The 14,738-nt window shown below is 42.6% G+C and overlaps 1 protein-coding gene and 1 pseudogene across 1 annotated transcript; both read left to right on the top strand.

The window, feature by feature from the left end:
• The first annotated feature begins 2,980 nt into the window (after positions 1–2,980).
• Positions 2,981–3,878, top strand: LOC117628899 (annotated as a pseudogene).
• Positions 3,879–5,993: 2,115 nt separating this feature from the next.
• On the top strand, positions 5,994–8,297 carry LOC117628898. The gene is made up of 2 exons (XM_034361445.1): positions 5,994–6,239; positions 7,227–8,297. Exons 1-2 carry the CDS (start codon positions 5,994–5,996, stop codon positions 8,295–8,297), a joined length of 1,317 nt encoding a protein of 438 aa, XP_034217336.1.
• The last annotated feature ends 6,441 nt before the right edge of the window (positions 8,298–14,738 follow it).

The raw sequence follows: 14,738 nt of genomic DNA, 5'->3' as shown, positions 1-14,738 counted from the left end.
ACTACCTAATTAGTTAACAAATTATGAAATAAATAAATAACAAACCATACAATCATGTTTTGATTCCAAGATGCTGACGAGTATGTATGTTTTTGGGAAAATATATATTAGGGAGAAGATATTATTGAACCACATTATGAATCACTTTTCTGATAGATATGAGACCTACTTGTATTGGTGGGTCATACTTTTATTAGAGAAGTGGTACATTATGCGATACAATGATGTAGTTTCTCTAACATTACTTTTATCTTTTATCAATACGTAGAACTGTTTCGAACTTGGAATTGCTTTCAACATTGGGCTACGTGGGCAGGAATTCTAGGCTTGGCTTACAATTCTCTCATTCTCCAACCTCTTGGATTTGCTTGCTTGGATTACCTCATTGCTGGCTCATTTGGCTTCAGCTGAGCCACATTTAGTGCCAAATCAAATCGCATCTTTGTCATGCCTTTGGCCTTCGGATCCACTATGACCTATTTTGCTCTTCTTTCAACAGTAGTCATGTTTGATCCAACCTTGGCTAAGGTTTGATTCGGCTTAGCTAAATTTGCATTCACCATGTTGGTCTAGGCAGATGGGAAAGGGTCCTTGTCGATTGGACTCTTGTCATGCCCCAATTCGAAAATAAAGCATATTCATGAATCAGGGTACGTGAATTGAACAAAATAAAATAAAAAGATTGAAAAATTGGTTAAAATACATTACTCTATTATTATTAATAGTTTTCTATCAAAACAAACCCTTAAGGTCCTTAACTATTGGCTTGCAGCCACATATAATTACTGTGGTGACCTTCTCGAATCATCAATTTTTTATTCATTTAAGTTGTTGATCAACTGCAGGCAAGTTATTCTCCTGAACTCGAGTCCCATCAAGAGCGGGTCAAGGGGGGTGAGTAATTGTCTCAATTCCACATGTAAACAAACAAAGGCTCACAAAACTCTCCAAAATATATGCATTAATTCTTTGCTTCTTTTCCCTTTATAAGAAGAAGAAAGCCCTGTCTAATTCATAATCAGCAATGCATAGAATAGAACCAACACTAGCAAACTCAACATCAACAATGTCAAGAAAGTCTAGCACTACCGTCCTTGCCTCTTCCTTTTGTTTCTTGTCCCTCCTCAGTTTCGCTTACTCCAACACCACCGATGACAAAATCTACCTCACCGGCCTGGTCTACTGTGACAACTGCCAATTGAAGTCTATGACCGAGATAAGTAAGATGATTCCAGGTACGTAACGTTAATAAGTAGGTAACAAACTACCTAAATGTCGATTATAAGATTTGAATATGAGATTTATGCGTGCATGCCTGCACATTGCCCATTCATCAGGTGCAACGGTGTGATTGGAGTGTAGGGAGGGGGGAACATAAAATCCAGCCAAGAGGCCGAAACCAACCAGCTTGGACTGTACGTGTTTAAGTTGGACAAATCTAAGGAGCCTGTGGATGATTGTCAAGTGACACTGCTACACAGCCCTGACCCTGAATGCAAGATTTCCCACGAAGTCGACCCTAACAACAAATCGAAAACTGCACCGGTGGCCACCCGGAAGCTCAACCTATTGGAAGGAGACAGCGTCGATGTCATCGCACCAGGCCACCGCGTTGCCTACCCTCTTGGTTTGGTCGTTGAGAAAGCTCATCCCGAGTGCGAGCAGTTCGCCAAAGTGCACAAGCATTTTCAGAACTAATTTAAGGAATTGAAGACGAAAACCGTCTGATATTAAATCAATCTCCAATTTCAGTGAATTTTTCTTTTTGATTGCAAAGATAGATAAATTGTGGTTTAAGAAATCAACAGTTACGATTATGATATATTCACAGTTATGTTTCGTGAATTCAGAACTAGTATAAACAAGGAAGTGTAATTAGAAGTGCACTCAAGTATTATATCCGTGAAGATATTGCCATGTCGATTAATCTAGTCTTTTTAATTTTTACTTTATTAATTCTTAATTAAGATTCAATTTAGGACCTATTTAAGGAGAAGAAAAATATGATTTAAAATCTATCTTATAACCTAATAATCTCCTAATCAAAATACTAAACTTTTAACATGTCACCTATCAAAATTTAGCCCTTAATTATACTAAGCTTAAATTCCATGGTTCATACTAGTTTGATTTTTATTTTTTACTTTAATGTGAAAATTTGGTCTTTTCTTTAAAATAATGTGCTAGATAGCGTGAAAGTAGCAAATAAATAATGATGTGTTCAAATTGGATTTGACACACATCACAACCCATATCATCATTAAGGCCCCAAAAAATTGAATCATTTTGTGCCTGGTTAATACGTTAAGTAGTTTATGAAGTGATTAAGATCGAAGGGGATCCATGACTTGTAATGGATCACTTGTTCATTTCCTTAAAAAAAGAATTAAATAAATAAACTCGCAATACCGACTCCATTCGTAATTCCATCAATTACTCGTCTATCAAAAAAATGAGTTAAGTTCAGCTAATCTTCTTATACTGTTAGTAAAGGATAATGTGAAATTAGCAAAAAAATAATGATTAACGGCCCAAAACATTGAATTATTGTGTGCCTAAGTCAGAAAATCTTCGAAGGCACGTAGAAAGACAGGTCCCCCATCTAGTATACTATGAGGAAAAGGACGGCTCACAACAAGTTTATGTCTATAAAATCGCAGATGCTCATTGAATGTCTTGTGCCCATGAAAGATTAAATATATTTCCATAGAATACGTACCAATTGTGCTTATTTACTTTTTACCATGGCTCTCACAAATCAAGGCCAATACGTCTGCTTAGCTTTTCTTTTCATTTTGGCCATTTGCTCCTCTCAAGCATCGTCTCGCCAAATTTATGATAGAAAACCATGTTGGCGAGACATGAAGACTGGATGGCTCAATTTGGGCCAGTTTTTTTATAAGGATGCTGAGGAGAAAGAGAGGCGATTCGTGATATTATCAAGGCCAACTAGGAGTTCATTGACGCTTTTAACAAACACATGGGTCAGAACTACTTCACTCTAAGCTTAAATGAATTTGCAGACCTAACCAATGAGGAGTTTCAGGAAATTCGTAATGGTTACATGAAACGATCCTCCAAATTGATCATGTCCAATTCCACGAAAGCTACAAGTTTTAGATATTGAAATGTCACTGATGTGCTACCTTCAGTGGATTGGAGAGAAAAGGGTGCAGTGACGCCTATCAAGGACCAAGGCAAATGTGGTAAGTATTAAACAAGTTGTTAAATGATGACGCATTCACTGTTTCACAACATAACATGTTATTGAATGATGAGGCATGTTATTTCAATTTTATAGGATGTTGTTGGGTGTTCTCAGCAGTGGCAGCGACAGAAGGGGTTAACCAGCTCAAAACCGGAAACTTAATCTCACTATGAGAGCAAGAGCTTGTGGATTGTGACACTACAGGTCAAGATCATGGCTGTGAAGGTGGTCTAATGGATGACGCTTTCCAATTCATCCAACGCAAGGAAGGCTGACAACTGAAGCTAATTACCCCTACCAGGGTGTAAATGGAACTAGTTGCAACACTCAGAAGGCTGCATCCCAAACAGTGTCCATAAACGGGTACGAGAATGTGCCTAAAAACAACAAAAATGCTATGTTGCAAGCCGTCGCTAACCAACCAATTTCGGTTGCCATTGACACAAGTGGCTGTACATTCCAGTTTTATTCAAGTGGTGTGTTCACTGGAACATGTGGTATAAACTTAGATCATGGTGCGGGACTAGTAGTGATGGGACTAAATACTGGCTGGGGAGGAATTCTTGGGGCACGGTGGGGGGAGAGTGGATATGTGACGATGCAAAGGGGCATTCCTGCCAAGGAAGGACTCTGTGGCATTGCTATTGAACCTTCTTATCCAACCGCATGATTAATTAAAATACATATATGTCATACTTTTCTAACCAAATTGTGAAGTGCCCATGTATTTCTTTCTTTGTATTTTTCTAATTTTCCTTTTCTCATTATCATTCCTACCATTTCACATCTTTTATTGTCGTACTTCGATTTGTAGTGATAAATTGCCGTTCAAATTTTCTTAGTGTGTATTTTTAATAAATTACATTTCATTTTATTTTTTCCATGGATCGATGTTCAGTAGATAGTTTTAATATAATATGTAAATAATATAGTATAAAAAATTAGGGATTTTGTATCAAGTAAAAAATTAGTTTCATTGTCACCCTAAAGAAAAATATATTTCAATATATAAGGTGCCCCCTCTGTGAAAATTTTCTGGCTCTGCCACTGTCCAGATTACCTTTTGCGTGATCATGCAATGAACATCCAAAAATGCACCAATCTAGTTAAAATTCAAAACAAATTTAAAGATTTTCACATCTTAGTTAAAGGAAATTCATTGTTCCTGTGCTTCCTGTGCACACAATTTCCATGAATCAATTGACAATGTGATATTAACGTTACCATATAACATTTTCAACATTATCATCTCGTCCTAGCATTCAAGTAAAGAAAAGAATACACGTATACAGAGATTATTGATGTCTAAATTAATGGATTCAGACCTTAAAAACAACACATTCACATCATGACACACACTCAAGTCAACTACTTCCATAATATACAATTAGTGAACTGAATTACATGAATCTACAAGTACGGGATATAAAAGCTACAAGCCCTACATGCTACAATATATGTCCTATTTTTGGGTCAACCGTTCCTTATTCTCTTTGATAGTACAATCGAGTTTACATGTTAGGATCCTATCGGGGATATTAAACGCTGAAAAGGAAATAATCAATTCCCAATAAGCCCTTAAGATCGCCTAACCAAGACACAAGCCTCATATATATTGTGGGAACCGAATTAAATTAGAACCCTAGGTCAAATAATTCATTCCATTTGAGGATTATTTGACCTAATTGTGAATTATTCAACCTAATTGGGAGTTACTCAATTTAATTGGGGATTACCCAATTAAATGGAATGTTACCTAATTAGGTTGAGAATTGATTTGATTCCTACCACAATTCCCAATTAAATGAGGAGTTACCTAATTAAATTAGGAATTGATTTGATACCTACCAAATTAGGGAATTGATTTACCCTAATTAATCCAATCAATTCCAAATTGGGGAGGAATAATTCCATTCCATCTACGGAATTATTCCTCTGAAACCCTAGCCTCCAAAACCACTATAAAAAGATGGCCACACACAAGGGTTGAGGTACGTCTGAAATCTCTACGAAAACTCTGCAGAAAATTCCTCTCAAACCCTAGCCACCTCTTCTCTCCCTCTCTTTTACATAAGGCTTCTCCCACCCGGTTTACACCATAAACATATCTCCGTACCCTATTAGCTATTGTTTTCTATATGATTCAATTGAACTAATTTAGGCATCGGAGGGCCTTTGGCCAACACCCCCCATGTGTGGTCCTCTTATTTGTTCTATTTTGCAGGGAGAAAGAGGCGGTGAAGAAGGAAGGAGAATCTTTCCAATCGAATATTCTGGTGGGGAAATTTGCTCCCACAAATTGGTGCTTTCATTGAGAGCACAAGATATACTCAAAGTGTGCTCCAAACTTATTTTCCAATCCACCTAAGCCTTCCAAACAACCATGGTTGGAGGCAAGAAGACGAGAGGCAAAACCGCCGCGATGGCTAAATCCGCCACGGCCCAAAGCCACTCCACCCACTATCCCGCGATCGATATGGTGGCATCACCACCTCTCACCACCGTGCCATCCACCTGACTCGCAGCTGAGACCACCGCACCTGCCACCGCTGCCGAGCATGGTGGTACCTCCCATCAAGGTGGGCTCATTACCACCGCCGACCTAGGCCCAATCTTGGAGCAACTTCAAGCATTCCCTCCATTGCCTCCACGCTCGACGCATGCTCCCGAGTACACCTCTAATGAAACCCTAGCCCGTGTGCAATTGGGCTCCACATACTTCTCTCCTCCTGATCCACGAAGTCAAGCATACCTTAATCTAAGGGTTGACCAGCTAGTTCAAAGAATGGACGACCAAAGCAATCTAATGAGGCAGCTTCTCAACCAAATAAGCTTAGCTCAAAACCTTGGCCTTGGACAACCGGGCCAGGAGAGAAGGATGGACGAACTCGTCGGTAGACAACTCGAGGGGTACCAAGCAGGTCGAGCAAGAGTGAGCAGAGAAGGCGAGGGACAACAAAGTGATCGGCCTACCGACATGTGGCAAGCATCTGCGAGCCACACTCAGAGCAGATTGAGTTTAAGGAACAATGTGATTGAAAAGCTGGGCCCATGACTTGACATCCGCTCCAGCCTGGGCTTGAAGGGAAATGTACATCAAAGGCTAAGCCCCTAGGGAGTTCAGCCAGACAACCATCGCAAAGAGGATCTTGAAGAAAGATACTCAGCTATCTACTCACAGAGGAGCATTCATGAAAGGCTAGGTCCCCAGGGAGGTCAACTGGATAACCCTCACAATGAGGACCATGGGAAAGGCGCTCCGCTGCTCACTCTCAAAGAGTCGATTCTCGTCGACAAGCTACAGAAAATCCTTCGCAAGCACAGTCCACACGCCGCCTAGGTAGCGCAGGCGAGAACGTCGACCCTCGGAAATCAATGAGGAAGTCAGTCAGCATGGCCCAAATCATGAAGGTCGTCAACGTGGCTGACCAGCAATGTGTGCGGAAGATGTTGAGAAGCTTGTGAATGACCGACTTTGAGACTTAAAGACCGGCGAAAATTTTGAAGATGCACTACGTAAGGGGATAGACTAGGCAAACTCTATGCCTTTCACTGCCGAAATCGAGCAGGCTGCAACCCCGAAGTGATTCTCAACGCCCACGTTCACAGACTTCAAGGGGATTCTGATCCCGAGAGCCACCTAAAACACTTCAAAAGTGTCATGATCCTCCACAAGGCTGACGACACACTGATGTGCAAGGTGTTTGCGATAACCTTGCGAGGAGCCGCCCAAGACTGGTTCCACACTCTGCAATCCAGGTCGATCAGCAGCTTCAAGGAGCTGACTTACGTCTTCACCAAATAATACACCTCTTACTGGACAATCAAGAAGAACCTTGACCACCTGTACAACCTGCGCAAGAAGTCCGACGAATCCCTTTGAGATTACATCAAGAGATTCAAAGCATAAACGGCCAACATTGTACGATGTGACGATTGAATCGCTTCCTCTACTTTCAAGAAAGGCCCTCGGGCTGAGCACGAATTGTACCGCGAGCTAACCATCACTCCCAGCTAGATTCTGGCAGAGATCTACGAGATTGCGGAACTCTACGAGCTCTGGGATGATGATCAAATCGCCGCAAAGAAGTCTACCAACCAAGAAGATCAGCCGACTAAGCAAGCAGGCCAAAGAAGCGACGGATTTAGCAACAAGATAAAAGACGAGCGTAGGTCACACCCACAAGAGAACACTACGGCAGGAGAGAACTACACCAAATTCACCATCCCCATACATCAAATCTTAGTCCACGGGAAGAACAAACCTTGGGTAAGAAGACCACCACCCTTGAAAGGAGATCCGAACAAGAAGGATGTTAGCAAATACTGTGCCTTCCATGGGATGCACGGGCACACCATGAACAACTGCTTCGCTAGGAAAACGCATGTTGAAGAACTCGTGAGAGAAGGTCACTGCACGAAATTCATTGCGAAGCAGGCCATCCAGTGGATTGAAGATCGTGACACTACCAAGGAGCCGCCCCAAAAGGTCATAAGAATTAACATAATCCTAGCCGACTATAAGGAGTGTGGGCTGACCAGGAAGAAAAGGAAGAGGAAGATCAAACAGGCCACCGTGATCTCCCAAATGTTGATCGACCTTCCACCAGTAAAAGACGATCATGTAATCGGCTTCCCAAAGAAATATCTAATCGGCCTCGACATGCCATATAACGATGCCCTTGTCATCAGCATTCAAATCGCCCAGGCCATGGTCGACCGAATCCACGCAGATGAGGGCAGTGCAGCCAATATCTTGCAACTGGCGGTCATCCAGCAGATGGGCTTGGAGGCAAAGATCAACAAATCAGCCAGATCGCAAACATTCATGGTCATTAATGAGGTCTCACCCTATAATGGCATCCTGGACAGACCATGGATCGGCAAGATCAATGCCATCACCTCTGCCACACATCAGAAAATTCGATACCCAATTCCTGGGGGTGGTGTCAGCCAAATAAACACCGATCAGGCAATGGCAAGGAAATGCTCCGCCCAAGGGCTGAAGAAAAGCACACAAGTACAGTTCCTCCTGGTGAGCCAGACAGATCTGAAGGAGGTTGAACAACCGAATCTTGCTCCCTTGTAGCACTAGTGTCATGACCAAATCGAGGAAATCTGTCCAGAGGTCTCTTCTGAAGAAGGATGGAAACCTGAAGAGGACGTCGAGTTAATACCCTTGGATCCTGACCAGCCAGACAGAAAAGCGCAGATCGGCTCAGGCCTAAGCCCAGACGAGAAGGTGAAGCTGACCACCTTCCTCCAGAACAACAAAGGCATGTTCACATGGTTGCCATCAGGCATGCTTGGCATCGACCCGAACATCATCTGCCATCGACTCCATGTCAACCTTACCAGCAAGCCAGTGGCACAGAAAAGACACAACTTCGCTCCCGAGTGGGTCGCTATCATCGAAAGCAGAGATTGACAAACTCCTAGCTACCGGCTTCATCGAAGAGGTCTCCTACTCGGAGTGGCTGGCCAACATTGTTCTGGTGGCAAAACAAGAAAAGGGCAAATGTAGAGTCTGTGTCGATTACATAGACCCCAACAGAGCATGCCCTAAAGACAACTTCCCATTGCCGAGAATCGACTAACTGGTGGATTCCACTTCTGGCAATCAGCTACTCAGCTTCATGGATGCCTACCCCGGCTATAACCAAATCCTAATGCACGAGGACAACAAGGCAAAAACCTCTTTCATCATCTAGAGAGGGACCTATTGCTCCCTTTGAGCTGAAGAATGCCGGAGCAACCTACCAAAGGCTCGTGAATAAAATCTTCAAGGAGCAGATCGGCAAAACCATGGAGGTCTATGTGGATGACATGCTGGTCAAAGCCCCAAAACGTGCAGATCAGATCAAAAATCTCGTTGAGACATTCAGCCTGCTTTGCTAGTATCGCATGAAGTTGAACCCTAGTAAATGCACATTTGGTGTATCCTCCGGCCGATTCTTGTTATACCTAGTCACACAATGAGGTATTGAGGCACACCCACGTCAAATCAAAGCCATTCTCGAGATGAAGTCGCCTTCCACAGTGAACAAAATACAAATTCTGAGGGGCAGAGCAGTGGCCCTCAACCGATTCCTCTCGAGATCTACTGACAAGTGTAGACCATTTTTCAAAGCTTTGAAGAAAGGACAAAGAGACAAATGGGATGAGGAGTGGGAAGTAGCTTTCCAGAATCTGAAGACTTATCTCACGTCACCTCCCCTGATCTCAAAGCCAGTCCCCGGTGAGGACTTTTTCGTGTACCTGGCAGTGTCCAACTCAGCTGTCAGCTCAGCTCTCATCCGAGAAGAGCTAGGGGCCCAACATCTGATATTCTACACGTCAAAAGCTCTCCTCAATGCAGAGACTTGCTACCCGAAATTGGTAAAGCTCATTCTAGCTCTTATAGTTTCCGCGAGAAAGCTGCGACCCTACTACCAAGCTCATCGAGTCATCGTCATGACCGACTATCCTTTGAGATCAATCCTCCGTGGCCCTGAAGCTTCTCAGCGACTTATGAACTGGGCTATAGAGCTAAGCCAATATGACCTCCTCTATCGGCCAAAAACTACAATAAAAACCCAGGCTTTAGCTTTAGCAGACTTCGCCGCAGAATTTACCCCATCAGATGAAGAAGAGAAGCTGGTCAACAAAAAGGAAAGTTCGAAAGTAGATGGAACCTCTGCTGAACCTAGCCAACCCAGAGACATGTGGCAATTGCGCGTAGACGGAGCGTTGAACCAAAAGGGAGTTGGAGCAGATGTAGACGTCATAGTTGGAACCAAGGAGCTGAAGATTGCATTTTTTGTGGTAGACACAACTTCTACCACTTACAATGCATTGCTTAGCAGAAACTGGATCCACCAAAGCTTATGTGTTCCTTCCACTCTGCATCAGCAATTAGCCCTTTGGGATGAAGAAGATGTCATGGAGATAGTAGAGGCTAATCCACGGCCATTTCTACCATCTGCCATGTGTTTTGAGGCAAGGTATTATCATGATGACCTTGGTCTTTTCACATTCTTCGGAGTCAACCAGAACGGCCGCCGCCATGGTGTCACGACCTAGAGACTCATTGAAGATGGTCTAGCCAATTCTCTAGAGGACTGGAATAGACCTTTTGTTCTAAACCTCCAGAACTCTGATGTTTACTACCAATCAATAAGAAAAGGATCGAGCTGCAGCAATCCGATCCATTACAAAAATATTGTTGATATATTGGGAAGAAATGAAGCTCTTCATGCAGAATCCAGCCATGGCAGAATTCATCCATGAGAGCACTGAAGAACAGGAAGATAGTTTATAGGAGGAAGTACTAGATTTTGCACCAGCAGCATTAGATGACTCTTTACCAGAAATGGAAGATCCGTTACAGGAGATAAACTTAGGGATAGAAGAGGATCCAAGACCCACTTTCATTAGTGCGTTGTTAAAAGAGCCACTCAAGGGTGAAATCATTGCCATGAGATACCTGAACTGGACAGAGAATTGTAGAACACAAGTTGCAAATCAAAGAAGGCTACCTTCCAGTCAAACAGGCCAGAAGAAGAATGTTTATGGAAATGGAACTGATAATTAAAGAAGAGATAGAAAGACTGGTCAAAGCAGGATTCATCAGACCAGCCATTTATGCTGATTGGCTAGCCAATATTGTGCCGATTTTGAAAAGAAAAGCAAGGGCAGTTAGGATCTATGTGGATTACAGGAATCTGAATGAAGTAACTCCCAAAGATGAATATCCTATGCCAATGGCAGATCTGCTAGTCGACGGAGCTGCTCATAACCAAATGCTATGTTTTATGGATGGACATGCAAGATATAACTAGATTATGGTGGCAGAAGAAGACATCCACAAGACAGCCTTCATGTGTCCAGGAAATATAGGTGCTTTTGAATACACTGTAATGCCTTTTGGCTTAAGAAATGTAGGAGCCACTTATCAAAGAGTAATGAATTTTGTTTTCCACGACATGATAGGTCATTCTTTAGAAGTGTATATAGATGATGTGGTGATGAAGTCCCCAGAAGAAGGAGATCATGTGTCAAATCTAAAAAAGGCATTCCAAAGAATGAGACAACATAAGTTGAAAATGAATCCCAAGAAGTGTGTTTTTGGAGTTCAAGCAGGAAATTTCTTAGGTTTCTTGGTCCACCAAAAGGGCATAGAGATCGATAAAAATAAAGCAAAATCCATCATAGAAGCTCTACCACCTCGGAACAAGAAAAAACTACAGAGTCTCCTAGGGAAAATTAACTTTCTAATGAGATTCATATCCAATTATGTAGGAAAAATCCAACATTTCTCCTCCTTGTTAAGGTTGAAACAGGAACAAACATTCAAGTAGGAGGAACAACACTAGCAGGCTTTTGAGGAAATCAAATTTTACCTCTCAAATCCTCCAGTTCTGTCCCCCCAAAAGAGAGGCAGACCACTCAAATTGTATCTTTCTGCATCAGGAGGGTCCATTGGGAGTCTGCTCGTTCAAGATAACAAGGAAGGGAAGAAACAAGCAGTCTATTATCTAAGCAGAACTCTGACAAAAGTAGAAAGGAAATATTCTGCAATTGAAAGACTTTGTCTAGCCTTATACTTCACTGTTGTAAAACTCAGACACTACATGCTGCCATTCACTATCTACATCATTGCCAAGACAAACCTAATCAAATACATGTTAACAAGGCTAATGTTGAGGGACAGAATTGGCAAATGGACTTTGGCTTTGACAGAATTTGTTTTCAGATATGTTCCTCAGAAGGCTGTCAAAGGACAAGCTGTAGCAGATTTCCTAGCGGATCATCCAGGGAAAGAGATTGAAAACATGGATTCTTTGGATATAGCAAATGCAAATCTGTTGACTAGAGCTCATACTTGCCTTAACAATCCCATCTATTCTATTCACCTCACACCCTTGGAAGCTGTACTTTGATGGATCAAAGACTGATATAGCCTCTGGGGCAGGAATTGTTTTGGATGAGCCACTATGGATCAGACACTGTTATTCTTTCCAGTAAGATTTCCAATGCACCAACAACGGGGCTGAATATGAAGCTTTAATCATTGGGCTTGAGATGCTGGTGGAATTAGGAATCCAATCTGTGGAAATCTTGGGAGATTATATGCTTGTGTTGGAACAGATTGCAGTAGAATGTTCTGCCTCCACATCATTGAATAGGGCCAGTTCTAAGCTTATGGGTTCTGCCCTCTGAGCTTCTTCTTGTTGTTTGGCCAAGGCAATGCTTTCTGCTATCACTTCAGCAGGAATCTCCTCCTATCACCTCAGCAGGAATCTCCTCCTACAAACAGACAGAAGTCAAAAGTTAGAAGAAGAATAGACCTAAAAGTTCATACAGTAATGAATAGAGGCTCACCTCTTCTTCAAACTCTTTCTTCTTCTCCTTTAAAGGGACATCCCCTTTCTTCTTGCTCCTTCTCATGCTCTACAGCTTCAAAGGCCTTCCTTAATTCTTCATCTGTGTCAGAAGTGGTTGTGAGGTACTGTAGGTTCTTCTGTGGCCACATACTCCACCAAAGTCCTCTTTCTAAGTCTTTTTGACTTAGTAGGAGGAGGAGGAGGAGGAGGAAGACTTTCAGTTTCAATAAATAGACAAAAAATGGCTAGAGCATGAGTCGAAATTAGGCAAGACAAAATAGGACAAAATCAAGAGGACTCAAACTTTCAAAATTTACCTGAAGACGCAGGATGAACAGCACCACCATGGACTGGAGTAGTCTCTTTTCTTTTGTTCCTTCTGCCAGAAGGAGTCGCCTCAACAGCTGGTTGTTCAACAAGAGTTTCATCCTCTTCATCCCCAGAGGGAAGCTCCAAGTCTCCGGCAACGATGACAGAAGTGACTGCACAAGAAACAAACAAGTCAGAAGTCAATCCAGCAGAAGAATGATAGGAGGAACGGAATCATGGAAAGCTTACCAATCACTTCTCCAGCCTGGATAAATTGCCCACCTATGTTCTTTGTCAGAGAAGAATCTGTTGCAGGCAAAACAAAACGTTAGAAGTCATCACAAAAGCATAATAAGCAAAGCACAGGCAGAACCAAGAATCTACCTTCTATGACTTGAGCATTGATATCTTTGATGGTCTGCACCACGAATCTATGGGTTTCCTCTCCTGCATGAACATTCCAAGAGTCCCAGCCATCAAACAACACTTTTAGGGCAGTGCTCGAGGCAGGAAAACCATGAAATCTGGCCTTCCACCAAGTGTCAAACTCGGCAGAACTGTAGGAATTTGGTTCCCAGATGGATAAAGAGCATCTGCATTGTTGTTTATCTTATTCACCACACATCTAGGGTCCTTATGCACCTCCAGGTCATCTGAATCTCTCCAGGCAGAGGCCCGATTACAGCTTTTATATGATTTAAGGGAATGAGCTGAGGGAAGGCAAGCTGTCTTGCACAGAAGTTAGGATGATAGACTTCTGCCCCCAAATGATAATTTGGAGGTTTTCCACCTTCATAGGGAAGGTCTCTTGGCAGGGTTACGCTCAGGAACTTCTTCCTGAAGCCAATTCTAGCCACATCTTCCTCTGGTTCCTTCTCAAATAATCTGAATCTAAGCTGAAACCAAGGGTATGTTCTTCTAATCACCACCTGCCACTGAGCTGCAGATCTCTTAGTGTAGTGCCTGAAGAACATCAGGTACTCTTTAATGGAACGCTTGGACACTTCTGTCGACATCAGAGGAAGAGCCAGAACTTGTTCTTCAGGCAGAACTATGTCTGGAAATCTCAACTCTGGAAAGTAGACTTGCAGCCAGATCTGGATCATCCAGAATGCACCAGGAGCAGACAGGTTCAAAGGGTTTTCCAGAGTGGCATTATGCAAGTTCTTGAACAAATGAGCCAGAACTGTGGGTCCAAGCCATACGTCAGTGTGGTTGTGCAGAGCTTCTGCCAAATGCCTATACTCAAGCAGAACTGCTGATGATCGGTTGGGGAAAATAAACCTATTTAGCCAGTATAAGAAGAACAACATGTGCTGCTGATCATTGTCCTTCTCGGAACAAAATTCCTTCAGGTAGTTGGAGAAAGAGCAGTTCTGGTTAATGGTGGCTGGAGAGATGGTGAAAGGTTTTGCTAGCTTTTCCTGATTCTTCCTCCTGTGGTAATCACCAACTACATCCACATGTCTTCCATGGGATCTGAACCAAAAATCTGAGCCATATCCAGCAGAGTTAGAGTCATTAGGCCCAGGCGGAAGTCGAAAGTGTTGCTGGCAGAATTCCAGAAGCATAGAGCAGCAACCAGAAGGTTCTCATCCCAATTTATTGGCTGCTTGGATAGAAGAATGGCGTCATATATGCCAGCCTTCTTCCAGTGAGCTCTATACCTAGGGAGGAGCTTGTCAATCTAGTCTGCCTACTTCACTGGACTGTTCCTCACTTCGCTCGAGGGAAACGAGCGGCTCAGGTTCTTGCTAACCCAAGTATGGGATGCTAAGGCAGAAGAGCTCTAGAAACACAGGGGAGCTTCAGCGTCATCTTTAAATAGAGCAACCATTTCAGCAAGGACATAACCG

This window comes from Prunus dulcis, chromosome 5 (genome assembly GCF_902201215.1).
Source record: "Prunus dulcis chromosome 5, ALMONDv2, whole genome shotgun sequence".
In the NCBI taxonomy this organism is placed as follows: domain Eukaryota; kingdom Viridiplantae; phylum Streptophyta; class Magnoliopsida; order Rosales; family Rosaceae; genus Prunus; species Prunus dulcis.
Note: the sequence above shows the minus strand (reverse complement) of the source record. Positions and strands in the feature narration are given on the sequence as shown.